Genomic DNA, 15212 nt, shown 5'->3' on the forward strand with positions numbered 1-15212 from the left:
TGAACTTTGAGGCCATCACGTGTAACGTTGAAGGCTCGTTGCCGGCAAGCTGTCACCGGACGGACACAGGTATTAGAGTTGACCAGCTGAGATGACTGGCAGATGCACCACTTGTGCCCCCCACTGTGCCACCTCGCTTTGTTTAAGCCGCTTGGCGCTCCGCTCGTTGTTGTGAGCGTCGCTCCTCCGCCCTCCGTTGTTGTTGGAGGTCGATTGCCTCCAACTGCCCAGTGGCGTACTTCACGAGCCTCCTCTACAGAGGTCGATCTTGACACCGCCGATACCAGGTCAACGTCAAGTCCACTCAGCTCCCCATCCTCCCGTACCGCATCAGCTCCATCTCTTCTGTAGCCCGTGCCGCGCCCGTTTAGCCCCCCTCTCCCTGGCCAAACAGAGAAGCTGTTTGGCCATGCTGTGGGTGGGCATGCGGGCTGCAAACTGAGATGACCTGACCAAGTGCCAATGTTTACACGCCGCACCAGGTACTCGCGTCCTAGGGGAGGCCCAGAAACGGCTCAGATATTGATCACGGATGTTGTCTGTGGGCGGGGAGTGCGCTAACCACTGTGTCACCGCTCCCGACCACACACGCACGTGAGTGTTACATTGGTGTCGCGGGGCAGCTCGGAGATGGATCTCAGCGCTGCTGATCGCGCGCACAAGCGATGTCGTTCACGCCGCTGCTGGCAGATATATGTTGAACTTCTTTTCAAAACGCACGTGGCCAACCCTGCCAGCAGATTGATATATATTGGCCTACTCTTCCACGCCGGACAGGCATCTTTGTCCTCGGCGCGAGTACCCATATTTGACCCCACCGACCACACGCGAATTCTCGTCTGTCGATGTCAACTCCGGTGTTACCCACTTATACGCTGCCGGGAGGAAGACAGGGAGGGGGCGTGAGCTACGCTAGCGGCCGAGGTTCAATCAATTGCCCCGTTCCTTCAACTGCTGCGCCTGGAGATCGAATCGAGCCCAAGTGCGCTCGCCCACGACACCAACGGGCAGCAGCAGCAGCAAATCCCCAGCGTATCTCGCTAAACGTCCGCTTATTTACGAATCTACTCGCCACCCTCCCCGCCTGGCACGAATTTACGCGGCGTTAAGGATTTTGGGGCTTTATAAATCTCCGTTAAGTAAAGACGTCGTCGGGGTAGGCAACTTTCGCGTCAATCGGTGCATTTAGTTGTCGCCTTAACCCGCGATACATTTGCCTAAGAGCGTAAATCAAACAAGGTGCGCGTGCCGCACTCCACACACGCGCGCGCGCCTCTATTTACGTGAGCTGATTAAACAGAAATAGCAGATTGGTTTTGTTTGTGGTATTTGCTGTCTTTCCCTCCCCCCCACCCCCTCCACCGCTGAGAGTGAAGGAGGCAATGTTTTAGCCAGCTGGGCGTCTTCTCATTCTTCACGGTGGGTGGGGGGGGAGGCACAAATGAATATCTCAGGATCGGGGGGTGAAATAAAACCAAAAACAGTTCGCATTAAGCGTTAACACAAAGCAGCCGATTCATTATTGGTTGCGCAGCGATGGTGATGATTTTGAGGACGGATTCGTGACGTGTAACGGTAACCGCCCATTCGCCACCTGAGTGACAGTGACTTCGACACAGCGGTTGTGCCAGGCTAGGTACACTTATTCTGAGGCTGTGACGTGAAGTGTCGTACGGTAGGGCTTTGCTGGACAAGGAAGGGGTCACTGGACAGACTCCGATTAGCACAGTTGGCTACGTCCGGTAGGAAATAAGTTCAACATACTTACAACTAGAGGCGGGTCGAGAAACATCCCTGGGGCGTGTGGACGGTTCGCAACGTGACGTTTAAGTTTTCTTGGTTCTTTCGGTAAAGTCACGTAGAAGGGAAATAATAAAATAATAAAAATAAAACAATAAAATACAATTCTCACGACGTTTCGGCCACAACGCAAGCAGCCGTCCTCAGGTGAAGAACAGGTCTGTCGGAAAGACAGCGTCTGAATTTTTTATTATTTTATTATTTCACTTCTACGTGACTTCATCGAAAGAACCAAGAAGATGAATCCCTGCAGTCACGAAAGCTTTAAATCGTGACGTTTAAGCTTTTTAAAACAGGGGACTATGCAGTGGCGGATTATCCTCGTAGCAAAAGTAGCTACATATGTAATAGTAGCTACTACTACATATGTAGTAGCTACTATTACATATGTAGTAGCTACGGGCCCCGCACTTTCAAGGGCCCCGCGCTAAATGCTTTCAAGCTATCAATTTCGGTTCAGTGATTCTGCACTTGCTCTATTACAATAGCACTATACCGCCTTCAACTTTTATGAACGACTGGCTGTTTAAGGTTAGAGATTTGTCGCATTACCCGGCTGTATGAAAAATGAAAAAAATACAATAACTTTACTATGCAAGTAAAAAAATGTGTGCTTTAATGTTTAATTTAGGGCCCCTTTATAATATGCTACAGGACCCGCGCAGTCATTTCGGCTTGTTGCCTTCTCGCTGGAGGCCGGAGTAACGGCCACACACGTTCCAAAATCGTGGCCAATCACTCACGGCAGCGCTGGTGAACCTTGCCTCGAAGCGGCACGACCATCCGCAATGCAGTTGGCAGAGGGCAAGAGGAGCACTTGGATTAGAGAACGCACGCAGTGCCAATGACATCCTCCGACCTGCGATGAAAATCGGGCTTGGGCAGGGATGCGTCGGGGACGATGGTCGATAATTATGATGGCAGCCAAAGGAGGGAAACGTTCCCAGGAGGACGCGCATCGAGGAGACGAAGCAATTAGATCACAATCAGGATATTTATTCAAACCGGAGGAACCCAATAAGCTCGTGTGTGGGTGCTACGTGGATCGATGCGTCGCAGGATCGTGAGATGGCAACTGCTTCGGGATGCCTTTGTCCAGCAGTGGATTGACCAAGGGAGTGGCGCCCGGCACACCACATCCAGTATACCTCATTGTTGCCCGTGGTTGCCACTAAAGCCACGCGCCAGCTACTCCAGTCTACGAGGGAACCCGGGAAATGGTGAGAAAATTAATCCCTGATTTGTTCGAATTCAGGTTGGGTGTGGTCCTCAGTTTGAGTTTTGACATTCCCGATGATGGGGATTCATTGTTCATCGCGCTCAATGCAGACGTGAAGCCAATGCAGGAGGCATTGCGACGGGTGCAGGATCACAACACCTGCAGGGGCATTCGAAACAACGGCCCACTGATGGCTTAGCCATGACTACGGAATCGACGCACAATGCAAGTCTGAGTTCAAACACCATTATAGTGTCAGTTTGAATCACATGACTGTATGAGGTCATAGCCCATGGGAGTCCGGTTTTAAATACCGCAGTATTGCTGCGGTCAAATCCCAGTGGTTTCGAGTTAAAATCCCATTAAACCCTCCGTTTAAATCCCACGGTAATTGGCGCTTAAATCCCATTAGCCTGGCCTTCAAATCCCTCAATAATGTGGGTTCAAATCGCATGATGGTTTGAGGTCAATTCCCCATTAGTCCCGAGTTTAAACTCCTTTGTGATCCAAGTTGAAATCCCATGACAGCCTGGGTTTAAACCGAGAGGGCTTTATTACAGCTGCCTCAGTTTCATTTCCCATTGCGTCACCGGTTCGTCCAACAAAATACCACGATGCGATTTCTCAACCCCAGTCTCCGGTTCATCTTCGCTCACTCGTCGTTTCAACTCACTTAGTTTTTTTTTATAATTATTTTTCCCCAAAACGGTCACCCCAATCACACTAAATAAGCGTCGCATCGTCACGAGACGGAACAATACGTTGAGATTTCTCGCAGACGCGCGACGCTTCCCGTCATCACGGCCCCACGGAAGTGGATATTGCAGAGCTACCTCTGAGATCCCATCACGTAACCTCTGGTCCACACAATCAAGGGCTTTTTTCCCTACCACACTCGGCCATGTGAGAGTAACGTTCGCCACATGAAAGCGACTTCAATATTTTCATGTTCAGGAGCTGTAAATTTTACGAATTCAGTACAGAATAACATTTAACAATCTGACGGTTCGCTTGGTCATCAGTGACCATGCCGAAGCTATCAACTCACGACACTTGGGAAGACGCGGTTTAATCTCGGGGGCAACTGGTGCCTGGATTCGAACCCAGGATCTCAGAGGGCTCCAGCCCAGCTTCGTGATGTCTCCGAGGCAGCGGCGGCCACCCTCCCCGTCGTTTTCACCTCGACGAGTGCGCCGCACATGTGCGTATTACACGCGTGTGCGCGTTACGCGAGTGTGCGCGTTACGCGAGCGTGTGCGTGACGATTGGAGAGAACACAAAAAGATCCGGACGTGAAGTTTAATATTTTTCTTACGTTTTTTTTTCTTTCAGCTTTTTGATTTTTACAAAAAAAAACAACGGTCACATAAAAGTTGGAAGTTACAGGATGGGTGCCATCATTTATGAAAGTGTTACAGGAAACCCCGGTCGTTTCACGGGGCCCGAAGTAAGACAACAGTGTTAATATTTTACAGCAAGTATTGTTCACGTGTGTGTGTACGCGCGCGCGCGTTCTTCAATCTTTTTTTTTTTGCGCTCGCGTTAAAAATGACTGCAGATTCGTTACTGTACAATGGATCTTATAAGAGCTAACTCTGGCGACAATTAACCGTTGGCATGAGCAACTGCGTCCTCAACTCCCATTTCGTAATTACATAGTCAAGTGGCGTCGCGCCCGTCCGTGCGTGTGTGCGTGTGGGTCAGCGGTGCGCCACCTCCAGCGCCACCACCAAGAGCGCCAACCTCCCCCCACCCACCCGCGCCACCGCCGCCCACCACGGGAAGGGAATGCGAGATCTGTAGAATAAATCAGTAGGGTTCCCCCTGAACGAGGGAGCTTCCCGCAAAACACACCACCGCCACCGCCGGTGAACCCCGACACAGGCGACACTCACGGGAGAGAGGATTTGTGCACTGTTTGAAAACAAGTATATAAAATCATAAATTACACAAGAAAAAACTAAGTTTGTAAAAAGGTGCATCTCGTATTTTTGTGTGTGTTATACTCCCGAGCATGGCTGGCTGTAGGGCAGTGCTCTCTATTGAATTTTGTGTTCGCACCATCGCAAAGTGCCCTTGCATTAATCTATCTTTTGGGGAGGGGGGGTAGGAAGGGGGGTAGGGGGGTAGGGGGGGGTGGGTAAGGAATAGGAGGGAATGTGTATGGACGTGTTGTTGGGGTGGTGGGAGAAGAGGGGGGAGGGGTGGGCGGGGGGGGAGTATGAGAGGGGCACACTCCGTTTTATATTTTACAACCGCAATCAATATCCAAGTGGGAGGGGGGGGAGGGGTGGTGGATCATAACCCTGACCTCCTCACGCCCCCCCCCCCCCCAAAAAAAACCGCCAGCCGCTGCAGCATCTTAGGGCCGCCCCCCCACGCCCCAAACACACGTTCATGTTCAGCAACCACAAGTAAAGACGGGACATGCAGATTCACTCCCGCAGACACCGGGATTCAGTGTCAACAAATTCTCAGCCAGCCCCCGCCACCCCCCCTATTTTTTACGAGCCGCTTGCGAGCAGCTCCCGATGTGTTTTCGGGTTCCTGGAGAATTCAGCTGCAGAAAAAGTAGAGGACGACGAGGAGGAGAAGGAGGAAGCTCCCGGCACGTGGAGTGAACCGTCGGACGTCCGGTGGCCCTCTCGACCCGCAAACACACGCGGGGGGCAGCCGCAGCAACGGGCACGAAGCACGGGTCCCCCCCCCCCCCCCCCCCCCCCCCCCCGCACGCCGGGGCACAAACAGGAAATCGCTCGGGAAGAGTCGGGGCAGCCTCCGGACCCCCCCCCCTGGGTTCACGGGGGGCTCGACCCCCGGACATGCCCCCCCCCCCCCACCCGCCCCAGCCCCCCCCCGCCCCACCTCACCCCCACAGGGGCCCCTGGGCTGTGATCGCCACTGACCACTTGGCTGCGTGACCCTTGACAACTCCGTCCGCTCGTTTTAGTCCAAACGCCATCCACCCCCCGCCCCAACCCTGCCCTGCCCCCCAACCCCCCACCCTCCCCACAACCCCCTCAACCCAATTCGTTGCCACCTTGACGCCCGGTCAGTAGAGTCCCGGGTTTTTGAAGGACATCCTCGATTCTGCAAAAGCGACAAAAAAACAAAGACAAGGAAACAAAGACGACCGTGATTAATGACTTGCGATCCAAAACGGGGGGGGGTTCGTCGGTTCAATTAAATCCCCCGGCACGGCATTCGAAACGACGGGGGGGGGGGGGGGGGTGAGTTTCTTAAATCCCACGCCCCCAACTGCCGCCACAAGGGGGTAAAGGTAAAGGAGCAATCGCTGGTTCACGCCGCTGCTGCTGGGAGCGGCCTCTTACAGAACACCCTGGGTTTCATCACGCACGCAAACACTCATTGATTGCCTGAAAACATCTTGCTATGCAGAGGATTGCAGAGCTCGGGTGAACGTTGGTAGCGCCGGCTCACTGCCTGGACGCTGTCTTCGGGCTTGGTTGTGGTTCCTCGGCGACTGAGAGATGCAATTTGCATGAACGATGACGCTGTGTGTAAAACTCAACATTATTATTATATCGATATTATAACATGGGAAGCTCCACAGAGAGCTCATCTATGTGTAGCCAGCTTCTAAGAGCTGGCCAGTGTTGTCAACAAATGTTTTTTGTTCCTGTTAATAGTGCTAGTGTGCCACTGCACACACAGAAGCATTGTCAAGCTATACTGTGTAAACATATATACATACAACACGACAGTTTATCGCTGTGCCATTGTCACGTCTAGCGGCAGCACATTTCAATTGAGAACCTTCACGGTAACAGGCGAGCGGTGCACCACCTTGCGTGAGACAACAATCCTGGACGATAACACAACTCCTCTTGATATGCACATTCTTTTGTTAAGGCTCTCTTCTTCTTCCACCTCCAACTCAGCATATATATAAGCTCCTAGCTTGGCAGTGTCTCATTCTTCACCTGAAGACGGCTGCTTGCGTTGTAGCCGAAACGTCGTGAGAATTATTTGATTTTATTATGTTTTATTTTTATTATTTTATTACTTCCCTTCTACATGACTTTACCGAAAGAACCAAGAAGATGAATCCCTGCAGTCACGAAAGCTTTAAATCGAAAGATAACACAACTATTGCAAGTGAAATGCGGCCTTTTTTTTGCTGTTGTTGTGGCAACGAGCGGCTGAAATGCGACGGCGCCGTTTAAACCAAGGGGCTCTCGCGAGCGCGGCGCACGTTTGGGCTCTTCGTCGCCATCCCGGCCACCCGAGTTTGATTCCCGATGATGGCAGCTGTCAGTCGGCGAGTGATGTCAGAACCGGGCAATCTCCCACCCCCCATCTCCCCCCCATCCCCTTCAACCCCCAATCCCGACCCACCGACCGCCCCCTTCACTGACCGGCGTGAAGTATGGGAAAAGAAAATAGCGACGTAACTGACACGGTGTAGGGAGACCTACATCGTTTGGTGGCTTAAGTGCGGCTGGAATGACCACATGCTCTCATTATTTTATGTCCGCGTGAATAAAACGGATTACTTGACGTGCTTTTGGCCACCGCCCCCCTGCCCCCACCGATACGTCGCCTCTCACGTACTCTTCCTTGTAAGGCCACGGTGTTATTTTACGAAATGTGCCGAGTGTATTTGTTTTCGTCACGCGTATATCGTAGAGTGGCTCACACTATACAGCCAGGTGGCTCAGCGAGAGGAGCTCACAAGCGGAAGGTTGCGAGTTCAACTCCCCACCGGGGGGCAGGCTACAACAACAACCACTTTGCGGGCGAAGCCAACAGAGGCATATAATTTCACCGCACCCCTCCCCGCCCCGCCATAGGAACGTGGAATTTACAGCACTGGCTCAGCAGAGCCATGAGCAGGAGATGAGCACCAATGCCCCTCGATGGGCATACGCCACACGAGCGGAATAATCATTGTCTTACGTTGTTCCGCGTTCTGTACGCGCGGATATGAAAGCTCTCTCTCTCGTTCTCTCTTTGAGCGACTTTATTTCGTGTAATTCCAGCAGAGATCAGTGGACGAAGCCGTATATTTTAAAGCGGCTCACTGCTGCTGCGTTCACATCTCACGGAGAGAGGGAAAAAGGGAAAAAAACACACGCAGAAAAAAAATCCAGCACTCTGAGCCAGTCCCTGGCCATCTGTTCCTTACAAACAGAGAGAATGTCTATTCCCAGCCCATCTGTTAACCGGGAAATGGGAGGGGGTGGGTTTTGGGGGGGTAGATGGGGGTGGTAGGGGGTGGGGGGCAGGGGGAGGGGTGTGGGGGGAGAGTGTTGGGGGGGAGGGAAGGAGAGAGCGAGGGGGGGGGGAAGGACGCACAGAAAGGTGATGCAGATGGAAAACGCATGGGTGAATCTTGCATGATCAAGACAAAATGTAAACTTGATGATGATGATAATCCTCGCGATTTGATCGTTTACAAGAGCCCGACGCTGCCACACCGGTGTGGCGAAGGTGAGCGAATCAGTAGGTTTGCGATCCAGAGGTCGCCGGTAAGATGCACTCTGCTGACGCGGCGGTTGAAACAACGGTTCCCCTGGGATCTGTGCACCAAGCAGCAGCACCAACATTTAGATATACAACAGCGGTTGAAGTCGATCAAGCGGCAGGTCGAGCGTAGTGGGGTTGAGTGTGGGTACTGCCACCTCTGCGGAGACGTCTGACCGGTGTGAAGAAGCAGGCCACAAAACACCCTCCTCTGGAAGCCGACAGCCCGGGCCATCCTCCACAAACCACGCCCTGTCTCCTTAGCGCTGATGTGTACACACTGCACCAGGTACTCGTTTGTAGCTCAGTCGACCAAGTGGAGGCCCAGGACTGGTTCAGATAATCGTCACTGGTGTTGGCCGTGAGCGGGAGTGGAATTCGGGTGGCCGGGTTCGTAGCGAAACTCCCTAGACCACTACACTACCGCTCCCCACGTGTGTATATATATGTGGGAGGAGAGGCGCAGTAGTTAGCACACTGCCCTGCGAACCCGGCATCCCAAGTTCAATTCGCACACCCATGGACCAACATCGGTGACAAATATCTATACTAGATCCGGGGCCTCCTCTAAGTCGACTCAGCCTGAAATAAATACCTGGTGCATTGTGTAAACATCGCCACTCAGGAGACCAAGGAGACCGGGCGTGGTGCTGTCCACTCACCCCCTCGTGTTCCGGGCCGGCCTTCATAGGTGCTACTCGCTAATGGCACTTTCCCCAAAAGTCTATTGATGGCTCCGCGGGGGATCTTTAGCTTTGTGTATTATATATACACGCACTTTTTATAGAAAGAAAACCATAGCCACTGGATAAAACCCACACGTACAAGGAGATAACGCTCAAAAATGCATACACAATCCCCCAGGGACGCTGCGCACTCTCTTGTTATTATCCGCTAAGTGATGTGGGCTGAGATAGCGTAGTGTGCCACTGAAACACAACCTCCAAGCACAGCCTCGGCCTCCACACAGCCTCCACACAGCCTCCCCACACAGCCTCGGCCTCCACACAGCGTCTACATAGCCTCCACACACAACCTCCACACAGCCTCCCCCCACACAGCCTTCAACGCACAACCTCAGCCTCCACACACAACCTCAGCCTCCACACACAGCCTCGGCCTCCACACAGCGTCCACACAGCCTCCAAGCACAACCTCAGCCTCCACACAGCCTCCACACACAACCTCCACACAGCCTCCCCCCACACAGCCTCCACACACAACCTCCACACAGCCTCCCCCCACACAGCCTTCAACGCACAACCTCCACAGCCCCTACACACAGCCTCCACGTGCCGCTCTTGTTCACCTCTTGTGACCGTTTTGTCCAGAGCTTACTTTTTTCGCTGAAGATGTTCTGGCTTGCTGGCAAGAATCGAGGTGGGCACACGTGACTACAGTGGATTTGGTGTGCCGAGTTCGGAGACATTTTTCTCGTCGCTGGTAAGACTGGAGTATGTGGCACGTGACCAAGGAGAGTCAATATGGGGCGGTGGCCCGATAAACGTGACTGAAATGGATCCCTGTGTCAATCTATGAGTGTCTATGTTAAGTCAATGGGTCTCAATGTAGGGTTATGGGTCTCTATATAAGTCTACGGATCTCAATCAATTTGAGTAGTTGTGTGTCTATGTAAGTCTATGGGTCTCAATGTAAGTTTATGGGTCTCAATGGAAGTCTTAGATTAAGCCCTGGGCTACGCTACAACTCAGGCCACACTGATCCACTCACTGCCACCTACTCTCTGCCACGCCACCCTATAGGCGATTGGACCTCTAATGTTCCCTCTAAAGTGTACTTGGCCTGCTCTTCCATGCTGGCCAAACGTTTTGGAGGAGGAGGGAGTACCCACGCTTTACCCCACCAAATGCAACACACACATCGACTAGTTCATCAACAACATGACTCGTTTAAGTTCCTGAAAAGCCCTCAACACGTGGTGTAAAACGTCGGACATTTGGAGGGCTATAATCCTACTCGCTAACACGGTGGCGGGAGGGGGGTGAGCGGGGGCGATTGGTCCCAGCGTCACCACGCGCGCGTTTTAAGACGCCGAGTGACTTTAGCCATTAACCAATTGAGCCATCAAATTAGCCGAATATTAATATTTACTACCACGCATACCGACAATAAACTTTGTGCAAATATACCGGCAGGCTTCACACGTTCGTGAAACACGCTCGGCCTTTCCCCGTGCGCACTCGCAGAGCCTCCCTCCGCCTGCATTGCACTTCGCAGGGGCTGCTGCTGCTACCGACGCGCTGGGCTGCGCCGATTATGGAATTAATCACGTAACACTAACCAAGGTGCTAATAATTATTACACGCATGCCTTGCGCAGTCCTGCGCCAGCTTTAGCTTTTGATGGAGCGGGGGATGGGTGGGGAGGGAGGTGCGGTGGAAATGGGGTGGGGGGGAGAAATTGCTCGCAACATCTGCTGAGCAGTTGGCGGATCTTCCTTTTTCTCCGGGAGGGGACACCTTTCAAATTCTCGGTGCGGCTCGAATCACATTCGAGGAGGCGCTGTAAGAACACGCGCAGTCGCATCGCCAAATCCCACACGGACCCCACCACCTCGCCCACCGCAACCCCCCCCCCCCCCACCACCCCAGTGATCAGGCACGCTGTTGCCAAAATAATTCCGCGACCTAAACATTTGTGTAAAACAGCGCAGCGTGCGCGCGCGAGGCTCGTAGTGGAGTTCAGCATTTCAAGTACCGCCGCGTCGGCTTATCGGCCAGACGCAAGGATACGGCCAAAAATATGCCCGCTCCTGTTTTTTGCTCTTGGTTTTGCAGCAGAACAAGGGAGTCACGTTGGGTTGGGCTGCCGGGCGGTGGCGGCGGTGGTGGTAGCGGTGGTCGTTGCGCGACGTGCGGCAATCAACATGCATCTGATAAAAGCCAGTGGAGTGGCATTGTTTGCCGAGGAAGTTGGGTAAGCGTTTCCCCTCCTTGTGTGTTGTACCGGTAAGGGGGCACAAAAACAGCAGTCAAATCGGGCGCATTAATCAGAGTTTTATCAGAGAGCAAAAACATCCCGGGGGCCCACTCACCCTTCCACCTTGCGCACTTCCACGCCAGCAACAGTCCCGCAGATTTATTTTGGGTCAGCTAAAAAAAAAAATTGGTACCCGAGTAAAAAAAAACCCCAAAAAGCACATTATTTTTATTTGTTATTGCTGAGGTTTTTTTGTGTTGTTGACGTTTTACGTCTCTCAGTGAGAGACAGGAAACGTAGTAATCAGCGGGAGGGGGGGGGGAGACGTGATAACCAGCCCCTGGCGGAACTCGAATGCCAAAAAAACAAGCGGGCCCGGGCGACCAGAGCCAACGAAGCGTTTCTATTTGTGGTTACTTAGCAAGAAACGTTGAATTTCAACCGGAGTGGTCCCCGAGTGAGTCAGTGAACGGGGGTAAATAGTTCCGCTACCCAGCACACCACATCCACTGTACTACTCAAGTTAAGGTGCCAATGACTCTCCGGCACGGCCAGCGTCCCCAACAAAAATATTGCGCGACGAATTTACGCCGCCGCGTAAGAAAAAGACAGAGAGAAGGATGGGGGGGGGGCAGTGGCGGGGGGGAGGCAGCGGGTGAAATAGAAGAGGGGCAGAGGATAGGAAAGAGGGCCGAATGTTTTATTCGTGGCGGGTTGAGTAATGTTTTTTCATGGAGGCCCGCGTCCCGCGGAACAGAGGCTGGGCCGCGCCCTTGAGCCAAGGTTACGCGCCGGGTTTGGTATCAATAAAAGCGGCACCAGCACAACCCACACGGGTCAGGGGTCACCTGCCATTGCTTTTAAAAAAGATTGGATCGATTTTTCTTGCCGGCGCGTGATGGTGTGCAGGCTTTCTCAGGCGCGCTCCATCTTTCCAATCTCCTCTTTTTATGTTTTGTCTCCACGCACCCCCAACCTCCCCCCCCACCGCACCCATCCCCCATTCCCCATCCCACCCCTTCCCTTCATCCCCCACCCATCACCCCTTCCCTGAATGACCAACGCAAGTCCCATCGTATCCTCTCCTCCTGTCCCGTTCATTCCCTGCACTCCCCCCCAAATCCTGCCTCTCACCCCACCTTCACCAGCCACCCCCTCCCCCCTTGCGAAGCAATACTCTCCCAACGACTCGTATAAATTTGTGTTAGCATTTATTTATTTTTCATTAGGTCCCCCTCGATTGTTTGTTATGGTTTATTACGGGGAATGCTGCATGCTCCGCTAGCGCCGCCGCTATTAAAATGTTGCCTGCGCCGCGTGTCCTTGCTGGGTAAACGCACGCCGGCCACAGGCGTCGTAAATAATGCATCATTCCTCAACAACTACTAAGCCCCGCAAATCTAATGGAGCCCAGAGCCCCCCCCAAGCCCACCCCTGCCCCCCCCACCCACCCCCCCCCCCCCGCACTTCCGATGACTTCCAATACATCTGCCTATTGCGATCCTCAGATGAAGACGATCTCCTCGCAGTCCCAGCGTCTACCCGGCAACGTTAACGGGCACGGTGTAGTTTAGTCGGCAGGGAGGCGCGCCCGCTGGGGTACAATTGCGGGGAACCCCCCCGTCTAATCCAAGACGTCTGGCCAGCAGGGAAAGAAAAAAAGTAGGCCAAATGCCCCTCTGGAAGCGGCTGTGCAGAGCTCTCTTTAGGTCCCACTGCACCAGCAGTGGCATGAGCAAGACATTGCAGGGCTGGGCCTTTACCGTGGTTAGTGCTAAGCAGGTATTAGCCTGGATAGGGCTTGGGATTTAACTAAAACTATTTTTTATTTTACCAGGTAAGGCCCCACTGAGCTATATAGCTATTTCTCAGAAGCGTCCTGACCACAAATGAAAGCCCAATGAAGTGGCTTATCGCGTGGAAATAAATCGCAGCCAAAGAATCGAAATGCATGTTGCTAAATATGTACTGAAAAAAAACAGACGACCCGGAGAAAAACCCACACGACCACGGGGAGAACATGCAAACTCCAAATATACAGGCATCGTCAGGGCTAGGATAGAACCCACAACCTCCTGCATAGCAGACAAGGGAGAAACCATCTTGCCACCGTGGTGGCCCTGGATGGGCAACAGCCGTACGTAAAACAGGAGTTGTAGACCCACGCGCCCCGTCCCCCGATTCGCCGAATCAAGGACCCGGGTATCCTCGGCTAGAGATCACCGTGCAGCGCAGACACCGCCACCCCCACGAAACTCTGAATGACAAGCCGTCTTTGGTGGAAGCGGACAGATTGTGGGGCCCCAGGTGTGGCCGATTAGCGACATAAAACAATCAAGTGGCTTAATGAGGCGGGACAATGAGCCCACCTGTTTACAGGGGGGGCTATCGGGGGTGGTAGCGCCCGTAGTGGCAGTGGGTGGGTGGGTGGTGGTGGTGGTGGAGGTTGAATAAGTCCGTTATTTATCCGTATTATTTCCTACGCCGCTTAGGCCGTTCCAGCCGCCCAGCCCACTGGCGGCGTGAGGCATAAGCAGAGTAAAAGTAAAAGCGCAGGGCCCCCAAGCGAATCGAGGGGCTCTGTGGATTCCTTGAACGAAACATATATAAATGCACCAAATATCAGCTCGAACGGAGATCCAAATAAATATAAAACGGACACATGAGCATAACGTAAACATACCAAGACAAACTCTTTGGTTCTTTGGGTAAAGTCACGTAGGTATAAAATAAAATAAATCACGACGTTTCGGGCGCAACACAAGCGTCCGTCATCAGGTGCCCGAAGCGTCGTGATTTATTTTATATTATACCTACATGACTTTATCGAAAGAACGAAAGAGTATGGATTCCTGCAGTCACAAAAGCTTCAAATCAAGATAATACCAAGACATTTCGATTTAAAGCTTTCGTGACTGCAGGGATTCATATTCTTGGTTCTTTCGGTAAAGTCACGTAGAAGGGAAATAATATTTTTTATTATTTTCATTATTTTATCATTTCCCTTCTACGTGACTTTACCGAAAGAACCAAGAATATGAATACCAAGACAATGAATCTCTCGTCTCAATCTTGTCTGCGGCTCTCTCGTCTCGTCTCACTGCATCCGTCTCTTGTCGGCATCCCTCATTTCACTCACTATCATTCTGTCTCATCTGTGTCTCTCCTCTTATCGCAATGCAGCTCGATCTTTTATCCACGTGTCTCTGCTCTCAATACATCTCTATACATCCATGTGTCTATCATCGCACGAGGATTTTAAGAAATGTTAACGCCAGCACCCCCACAATCACTGCTTCCAGCCGCTTGACCGTCCCAGCGACGGCTTTGTAACCATCGCCGCTATTTAACTTTTCTCTCTGCTATCAAGTAGGGGCAATGTCTGAAACGACGACTTACATACACACATATATTCCTCTTTCGAGCAGCGTCATTGATTCATGTGCCGCACCATTTATGCGAGTACGGTTTGAGTGGGGTTTACATGGCCAGGCTTAAACGGGGACAGCGATTAATTACAAAACACGAGTAGCGTAGCGTTCGAATAACACGCTGTACAGGTAGTGCGAGGTGGGGGGGGGGGGGTGTGACGTGATCGGTGTCTCTGTAAGCAGATATTAACTCAAGCAATTATACCAAAAAAAACCTCAACTCATTCATCAATAATAGTGGTGGCCTTAAAATAAGAAATATATCAAATAGGTGGCCTTTTGGGCAATCGCACTTCTTCGTAAAATGTTATGTGCTTGTGAGACGGGCCACTGCC

At 52.3% G+C, this 15212-nt stretch overlaps 1 protein-coding gene across 2 annotated transcripts in view; it reads right to left on the reverse strand.

Annotated features, from left to right (window-relative positions):
* Positions 1-15212, reverse strand: part of LOC133349950 (dachshund homolog 1-like) — a 222365-nt gene that overhangs the window by 39896 nt on the left and 167257 nt on the right. The window contains exon 13 of one of the 2 annotated variants that reach the window (XM_061563854.1): positions 5147-6109. The exons of the other annotated variant lie outside the window; for it this stretch is intronic. Coding sequence (XP_061419838.1) covers positions 6072-6109 — 38 coding nt within the window. The 3' untranslated portion in view covers positions 5147-6071. Of the gene's footprint in view, positions 1-5146; positions 6110-15212 lie in introns of those variants that run through there. 2 annotated transcript variants of the gene reach the window in all.

Source organism: Lethenteron reissneri, chromosome 32 (genome assembly GCF_015708825.2).
Source record: "Lethenteron reissneri isolate LAM-NWPU_2019-01 chromosome 32, ASM1570882v1, whole genome shotgun sequence".
NCBI classification, from domain to species: Eukaryota; Metazoa; Chordata; class Hyperoartia; order Petromyzontiformes; family Petromyzontidae; genus Lethenteron; species Lethenteron reissneri.